Genomic DNA, 9311 nt, shown 5'->3' with positions numbered 1-9311 from the left:
CTCTACGCTTCAAAATTGATGCACTGCCCTTGGATTGGGCTAAGGCGTCCCGCACCTGTTCAACCATTTGCTTGAACTCCTTTTCTTGCATGGCACTTGATGGAGAATCCTTTCTATGTTGCCATCTCTATTTGCTAAAGCAACCTCTCTCCTTTCATCTGCAATGTGTATAATTTTTGGCTAATTAATTTATGGAGAAGCCAATTGCGGTGCTTGTGATTGCCCTTGAATGGTGGCCATGGCGGTCATGGCTGTGGTCATTTCTTCTATACATTTCTTCTATTCTTTTCTCCAGTAGAATAACCTGCTCATCCCTTAAGAGGATAACCCTATGCAGTTCATGTACGACATTCTCTTCGGTGTGAGGTTGAGCCTCGCGCGCATATGTGGTGGCTCTAATTTTGATCACATGGACATCCATGAAATCCTCCTTCCAACATGAAATCCTCCTCCAAGTAATCATTGTAATCAAAATCTTCATTGTCGCTATCGACGGAAACTCTGTGTTCTCTAGCGAACTTAGAAATATCGATCTTGATTTTCTCAACTTTCTCTTCAATTATTGATTCCTTGATCGTTTTAAAATTTGGATGATGCTGATAAACATCCTCTATTTGTTCCTCCATCTCACTAGCTATTATCGCGACGATGTCAGATATTTCAGATCCTAGTTTCACTTTCTGTATTACAGGCTCACTGGACTGTATTGGTGTAGCGACCTTGGGTATCCATACCTTTTTCTTTTTTGATGATGATCTCTCAGGACGGAGCATCTTAGTAGAAACATCAATATGCCGAGAGAAAGTATGCTCCCCATGGTGTAGACCGGCTACAATGCCAGGTAAGCGTCTTGTCTTTGCTTTTGGGATTGTTGGAGTATCTTAATGACGGGTGATGGGTAAGATCTTGGGACCCAGTATCGACTTAACTGGTTGACGTTCTGCGGTCCTGATGGTAATATGATCAATAGTAACTACTACGGTATCAATCATGTTCTCTAAATAGAACCAAATGGGGATACGAGTAGGTGGCACTCCAGCTGTCTTGTGGGACTGTCTGCTGGACTTGACACCCTTCAAAATTTCCTTCTTCATGCGAGGAGAAATTGCATTTCCCACTTGTTTAACTAACTCGCTAATCGAACATTCTTCTTTAGTAGCAAGCCTTCTAAAAACTGCACTAACTCGAGTGATAGGAGTGAACTTCTTCCTCTCCTCACCATGTCCATGAAGTGGCAGTAATGCGGCAGCGATCCTTTGGATACTCTCATATCCATCGACTTCTTTAGTAGCAAGCCTTCTGAAAACTGCACTAACTCGAGTGATAGGAGTGAACTTCTTCCTCTCCTCACCATGTCCATGAAGTGGCGGTAATGCGGCAGCGATCCTTTGGATACTCTCATATCCATCGATATTTATCAGAGGATGGAATCTACTTCCTCGCAAGAGTAGATAAATTTTTGGTAACACTTCTTCAACTTACGATGAGGCTCCTCATCAACAGGTGTCTTCTCAGGAGCCTGAGCTTTGATGGCCCTTCAAACTTTTCTGTTATCGTTCCTCCTTTGAGTTCGGGTCAGCGGTACAGTCCTCAAACTTGATCCAATTTCAAACACGGGTGGTGGGACAGTTAATCCCTCAATCGGATCCTCAACAATCATCACTTCTTTCACCTTGGCAGCAGCGGGGCTAGCAAGTTTGACGAGTACTGCAAAAACAGTAGCTTTAGCCTTCTTGTAGGAAAGGAAATCCTGAAGGTAGTTCAGGTTGATTTCTGCAGATGGCTCTTGCATTTTTGGAGCAACGATCTTCATTACCACGAACGGGGCTTTCCCGAGGATGACCTCGAGGTCTTCAAATCTATCTCAAAACTTGATGGTAGGGGCGATGTTACAGGCACTACGGTCCATTGGTAGGTTGCAGGAAAAGGTTAGCGTTAGGTAGGCCATTGCAACAGGCTTATAAAATAGAAAGATTTAGGGTTAGCTATATGACAAAAAACCTTGTACTTTTTAGTGCAAGACCCAAAAGTACAGGTTGATCTGTAGACCGGGCGGGTCTTAATTTATGGGTATTTAAAATCTTGTTTAGGAAAATCTAAGAGGTGTAAAAAAATTTAATTAATGTTAGAAAATTTCAAAGTGCGTGCAGCACAGTACGATTTGGTTTAATTTACGGAATAGCAAATCAAATTTGGAAGGGAGATGTGAAGTATTTTAGGACCCGTTGCGGGACCTATTAAGCGGGACCTATTACTTGGCAAAAAATGCCCAAGTGGAACTAGTCCACCGACACACCTATTGGGGGCCTAACCCCAAAGTTTAATGGCCTTCTGAATTATTCTGTCCCAGGATGATTGAACAGATAATCCTGAAGGTCAAAAGAGTTAACCATACTTTCCCCAGACAGAAATGGGTAAAGTATGTCAACAAAATAAAGGTAATCTTGATTTATGAGGGACATGAATGCATTACCGATGTATGAAAATTTTTTTTCTTTATTTAAATGGAGAGAGAAGCTTGTCCCCAACGGAGTCGCCAGAAGCTGTCGGTGCTATTTTTGGTTTCGGGAGGTTGCCCGTAAGAATCTGTCAATCACCGGAAAAAAAATCCCGTTGCCCGCTTTGGAAGGACGTTTTAATTTACATATATATTTAATTTTAAAAAAATATGAAATCAAATTGATCCCATATTTTTTATATTTTAAATGAAAGAGCATTATACCTCGAATCCTGTATCGATCCCGAAGGACAAACACAAGATTTGAGGATGAGACTCGATCAAATAAAATAAGGAATATATGACATCCATTTGGTCTGCAAAACCTTTACATTTGCAGACAAGTTCCCCTATTTAATATAAAGAGTTAAATAGGGTTTATATTAAGTAGGGTTCAGACATGCTTCCTATAAGGGCAAGCCCCTATAGTTAATTACATCTCAAATGACCAAAGTCACCAAAGAAGAATCTCGATAAAAATCAAGAAATATTATCTTCAATGAATTTTAAAGGGTAGGACTTTTCAATAAGATTGGATGTAGAGGTGTGAAAAGGGGATTGTTACAAATCGGAACATTTTGTTGTAGAGTCCAACAGAAGAAGATGTCATGGATCCAGAGAAGAACCCCGGTGACTTCCCAAGCTATCATAATGTTTGGCTTCATTTCTGAGGAGAAATATTTAGGTGTTTCATCCTGTCAATTTTATTAGTTAGGGCTTACATTCTTGTGAAACGATCACACAAATGGCCTAGAAGATGAGAGGATTTAGGTCGTGACAAATGACAACCTCGGAATCTTAAGACGAGTTAGGGCTAGTAAGGCTATACAAAGCCCTAAAGATAAGGTGAGGATTTACGTTGCATAAGCAAGCAACCTCGAAGTCCTATGGTTTTGTTTCTTATATCTAAGGAAGAAAGATTGGTTTAGCTGGGGAAGACAGGTTTTGCTATTGAAGATGGTCGTGCTTCCCACCATGCTAGCTCCAAGCTCATTGCCGCGGCGAGTTTGAATTTTCCAGTGTGTCAAGTTATGATGCCAAATAAGGTGGCCCTATGGTTGTAGTTCTTTAAATTTTATGGGGGCATGTTAAAATTGATTAGAGCGACACTGCTTAAGATCCTACGGTTCCCTCATTCCGGGACCACTATTTTTTATTGGATTCACTTAGTCCAAATGAACTTACTAAACTCGACATAATGAGTTTCATAATTTCATTTAGACCATGGGAAGCCTCGTTAGTAACCGTAGGATACCTCCTCTGAGGGATTCCCAATCATCCAATAGTGACGTCTTAATTTAGTTGCAATTGTAGTTTTGTGTGGTGTTTGTGATTAAATTTTGAGTTGTTTTACATTTTGAATGTTGTGGGGGTGAATTTTATCTTTGTTGATTTTAATTTTAGTTTTTGGTTTTGGTTTTGGTTTTCTGGCTATCCTGATAATTTTAGTTTTCCATGCAAATTTGTATAAGCACAAAAGTATAACATAAAAGTATAAGAAAGACAACGCTGCAAACTATAAAAGCGTACCTGGCGAGTCTTCTCGTTCCACCACCTGAAAATTAAAATAGATGTTAAGGCAATTTATGGAGAGCAGGAGAAAGTAAAGTTTTGATAGTTTTCCTAACCCTATGTCATATTGTGGTGGGTCCTTAGGAGTTTAATTAAGGATGATTTTGTCAAGAAAAACATATTAAGTTTAGTAGAGCTTCAAGATATCCAACAGATCTAAAGAAAGAAGCAGGTCCGTGCTACTCTCTCGCTGCCTGATGGAAAATCCTGAGTTTTTTTAAACTGATTATGTTGCTTAATAAATCATCCTGTAAATATCCTTATTACTCAGTGAACATTAATGTCTCATTTATCCCTAAGAATAGGGTAATTATCACTTGTGATTCAATTTAAGAATTATGTGGGTGAAGACCCTTAAAGAGGCAAGTTAGTGTCGTTGGAACACTTAGTCAAATTTTAACCCTAATTGGGCTTGTAGTGTTTTAAAGATGTTTTAATTTTCAATGATATTTACTATTGTAATCCTCATTTCAATGAAACTTGATTAAGAAAATGAGATTGGTTTCTACCAATTAACCCTCTTGTGTTTCAAACATCAAATAGATTGATTAATATCAGAGGTTACCCATTTCCATCCTTAAATTAAGCCAAATGTTAATTAAGGCTAAATTTCCCAAATTACACATTTGCCCTTAAGGCTCTATCACTTCATAATTTATCAAATTTAATCCAAATGAATTTGGAATTTTTATCTTACCTCATTCACGGGTCAATTAAGACATCAGAGGAGAAAATGTGATTTTCAAAATTTAATTTAATTTATATGATTATTTTCATGCAAAAATAGGATTTTTCAAAGAAAATTCCTAACTTGACCAAGGTACGTCCTAATCCCTTAAAATTTTTATCAGAGGTAAATTTAGACTAGGGAAACCGTTGGAACAAATTTCATGATTTTTTAAATTTTATTTAATTTATTACACCTATTTTAAGTTCTAGGGTATTTATTAAATAGAAAATATTTTAAATGGATAAAATTAAGTTTAGTATTTTTTAAAAGTCTCTCTAATGTCAGAGAACTCAGGGGAGAAGATTTTATATTTTTATGAATTTTATTTGATTTATTGGAATTATTTTAATGAAAACTCATTTTTAGCCTTTAAAAATCATTTTTAAGCTTTAAAATTCAATATCTTTATTTAGAAAATCAGGAAAAATATTCTAATTGTTCATAAGTCCTTAAGAAGCCATTTCAAACATTTCCATGAGTTTTATTATTTTTGTTATTTTTATGGATTTTTAATTGTTTTAAATATTTAAAAATGGGCTAAAAATGAAGTTTTTATTTTAAATGTTATTTTTTTTTTACAAAATACCTATAAATACCCCTGATCACAGAGAATTCAAAAAACTAAGTTTCATAATTTTTTGAGTTGTATTTAGATTTTTTAAAATCATTTTGGTGCCAAAAATGTTATTTATCTTTAAAAATCAACTTAGGTTATTAAATGAACTCAAAATATTATGAAATTTTTATAATGAGTTCTCTGGATCCTAAACCACAGTGAAGATAAAAAATAAAGTCATTTAAATGTTTGTATTTTCCAAAACTAATTATCTTAATAATTTAGTGTTCCCGAAAATTAAGTATATTTTAAATGACTTGACCCATGGAATTATTTCCAAAAGCATCTCTGGTCATTGTGGACCTTTCAAAATTTTCTTGGAATTTTCTAGTCAACATGCTAATTTCCATGGTTATTTTAAGGAAATACTAATAATTTTCTAGTCAACATGCTAATTTCCATGGTTATTTTAAGGAAATAATGTGCAAAAACTTGAAAAATATGGATCTCTATATAGGGACTTCCTCTGACTTTGAAAAAATGTCAATTGTCCCAAATAAATTTTGCATTTGGTGTAAATGATCATAAGGAAAAAGTGATAATTACCAGGGGGAGGTGGCTAGGAGCTCAGGGAACCCAGAGGAATATGTGAGAGCAATTTAGTGCAATAATACCTAATTTTGGTAAGGATATCTTAAGCACATGCATTTTTTGAATTTTGGAAATAATATCCCTTGATTTTGAGGACCTTTGGTCCATGACTTGATTTAAGTGTTTTCATGATGCTGGTCACTAGGGTCCAACTAATGGTTGTGGAGTCATTAATTTGGTGACTTTGGGGTAGTTAGGCCATGTTTAATGCATGGGTTCAATGTGGGTGCAAATGACCAAAACTTGGGTTTGGGCTAGGTCAGCCATGTCAATTGGCCCAAATTAATGTTGAATTTGGTGTAGAAGATCATAAGGAACAAGATCATAAGGAACAAGTTTGGTCAGGAACAAGTTTGGTCAAGAATGGAAGTGGTTTTGAGCTCAATTGAGGGGTCAATTTGAGGGAATTTTGACTTTAAGTAAATTTGGTCATATTTGACTAGGCTTGGGTCTAGCTTGGGTTAGCCTTGGGCTAAGTCCAAATTGATTATTGTAAATGATCAATAGTGACCCTATGAAGAGTATTCAACATTAATTGGATGACAATTTGGGGGTTAAGGCAATCAATTGGGTAAAATTTGGGGACTTAGCCAATTTGGGGCTAAATTTGGGAATTTTGGATTTAGGCCAAAATCAAATGGATTTGAGGCTTCACCAAGGCCAATTGATGATTTATTTTAATGTCTAAGAATGTTATAAAGATTTTTCAACATTAATTGGGGCCAATTGACTAGGCTATAGGTTCAATTTGGTGAGATTAGGTCATATGGTCAAAATTGGGGTTTTGACCTAAATCAAAATTGGGCTCAAATAATGTGCCAATTAAGCTTGGATTTGGTCTATATTTGTCATATAGAGAGTTAATTTGAGTTTAGAATTGAATTTGGGGTCAATTGAGATCAAATTGACGGACATTTGGGTTGAATTTGAGGAAATTTGGGCCCTCAAAGGCAAATTTGGTGGTTTTGGTTAAAGGTGGTCAAATTTGCCAAATTAGGTCAAGTGGTTGTGAAGAAAAATGAAATTGGGAATATTTGGGATTTATTGAAATTTTTTGGAAACTTTTAGAATTTTTGGATTTTTGGGCTATGGAGAGGTAATCTGGTAATTTGGGGATGTTTAATGGTAAAAGGCCAAGATGGGTATTTTGGTAGAGTTGAGGTACCAACCATCACCAATAAGCCATGGACCAATGGAAACCCCATTTTGGGTCCTCTACATAGTGGTATTAGTCAAACCATAACCCTAGGGCATGTAGGTTTAGGGGACCATCTACATGAGTATCCAGAAAAGATCAAGGGACCTAGGCTAGAAAATTGAGTTTAGGGTTGTGAGTGAATGTGAGTGTAGTTGAGTGTAGTGAGTGACTTAGCTCCAGACTAACACTCAGGGTCAATCCTATGGTCCAGCAGTCCTAAGGGTGACTCATCTTGAGTTTTCCCTTATAGTGACCTGACCTACTAAGTGTTAGAGGTTAGGACCAATATGTGGAACTTCAAGTTGAGTAAAGAAGATGGTAGAATTTCTAATGGTGAGGGTTCCATGTCTAGTTTTCTAAGAATAGTCAATAAGAAAGTCCTATGGCTAGACCTTAGCATACTAAAGAGGAAAAACTTTACCTCAACCAAAAGTGAGGTCAACAGTATTGTAACTATGTTGGGCTTTAAAACTAAAAAATATTCATTCATAAAAGTCCACAGTTAGCATTCCTCTCTTAACTCGGGGAGCCATTTAAAAATTCTACAAAAATCCAAATATAGTCCAAATAAATTACTAAATCAAAAATCTGACTCCTCAAGCAAGGTTATTTGGTAAGAAATTTATAACCATGAGTTTTCTTCAAGTTTTTTTCATCAAGAATTCCAAATTTTGGATCTCCCAAAATCCATGGTGAAAATAAAAAACATGTAAATTAAAGTGAAGTTCTCACCAAGAGAAGATGAAATCCATGCTTTTTAGCTTCCAAATCCTTCTCTATCACCCATAATGTTATGCCCTAGACTGAGGTCTTGAGGAAGAAGATGACTCAAGCAACGAAAATGGAGTTTGTCCATGCAATTTTGGGGTTTTCTAGGCAATATAGCATGTTCGGACCTTTGGCGCTTCATGCGCCAAGGCTCTATAAGTTGGCACATCATGCTCCAATCTGATGCATCATGCTCTAGAGCTCAAATTTTCTAGATTTCACAAACGCCAGAGCTTAAATTCACCAGATTTTGGTTTCTGTTGAAATCTGCTTCGTACTGCTTTACGTCAACTTCTATTTGGCTTAAATAAACCTTTTTAGGCATATATAAACATCACACTAACGCCAAAATTTCACAAAAAACACAAAACTCTCTCACACACACAAATATATATATATATATATATATTTGGAAGTAGCATTATTTGGCTCCCTACATGTTCGTCATGTAAAGTAGTACAAAATTTCCAAAGGAGGGGTCCTCAAATAAAAGGAGGAAGACCAATCCTCAAAATTGCTTACAAGAGAGTAAAACAACTAAATAAAGAGAAATAAGGGAGAAGCCCCAGGACACTAAATCTCTTTTAGTTGACTAGTCTTGAGTATGAGGTGAGGAGTCTTCAGCTTATCACCATGGAGTGAGAGGGCAAGAGGGGTAGGAGGTCTTGTATCAACAGAAATGGAGTTTGCATAGATTCCTTGTCTGGCCAGCCAATTAGCAGGTTGGTTTCCTTCTTTATATATGAAAGACATTTGGACTGTGAACTTCTTGTAAAGTTTGCCAATTTTCTTCTTCCATTGCATATGATGCCAAGAGGATAGCTGATCAGTGGTAAGCAAGGTGATCAGCTGTAAAGAGTCTACCTCATTCCACACTTTTTGCCATGTTATTTTCTGTGCAAATGTAAGGGCCCAGTAAACAGCAATGAGCTCAGCTTCAAGAGCATCATTAGCCACTGTAGGAGCATGAAAGAATAACAGATATCTGCAGGAGGAATTTCTGAACCCCCCACCCCTGCACCCCATTTAGAGAAGCTACCATCAGTGTTAATTTTCATGGTTTGAAAATCAGGAGGTTTCCAAGAGAGTCTCAATTCTGTTGTGACTATTGATGGCACTTGTCTGAGACAAACTTATGCTTGGGAAGTATTTAAGTTGGATTAGCTTGTTAAAATAAGAAACACAGTTTCTAGTCACCCTAGTGTGTTGAGTAATCTTATCTTCATGTTTGTTGTTGTTCCTACACATCCACAAGAACCAAGCCAAAATGAAGGGGATAGACTCCCCTTATTTACTTTTCTAGCTATGCCAACCAGCTTTAAGCCTAGACCAATCTTTA

The 9311-nt window shown here is 36.7% G+C and overlaps 1 protein-coding gene across 1 annotated transcript; it reads right to left on the bottom strand.

Moving 5' to 3' along the window:
* Nucleotides 1-8545: 8545 nt before the first annotated feature.
* Nucleotides 8546-8998, bottom strand: LOC110037138. The gene has a single exon (XM_020741718.1). The coding sequence runs from the start codon at nucleotides 8996-8998 to the stop codon at nucleotides 8546-8548; it is 453 nt and encodes a 150-aa protein (XP_020597377.1).
* Nucleotides 8999-9311: the final 313 nt, after the last annotated feature.

This window comes from Phalaenopsis equestris, unplaced genomic scaffold (genome assembly GCF_001263595.1).
Source record: "Phalaenopsis equestris unplaced genomic scaffold, ASM126359v1 Scaffold215804, whole genome shotgun sequence".
In the NCBI taxonomy this organism is placed as follows: domain Eukaryota; kingdom Viridiplantae; phylum Streptophyta; class Magnoliopsida; order Asparagales; family Orchidaceae; genus Phalaenopsis; species Phalaenopsis equestris.
Note: the sequence above shows the minus strand (reverse complement) of the source record. Positions and strands in the feature narration are given on the sequence as shown.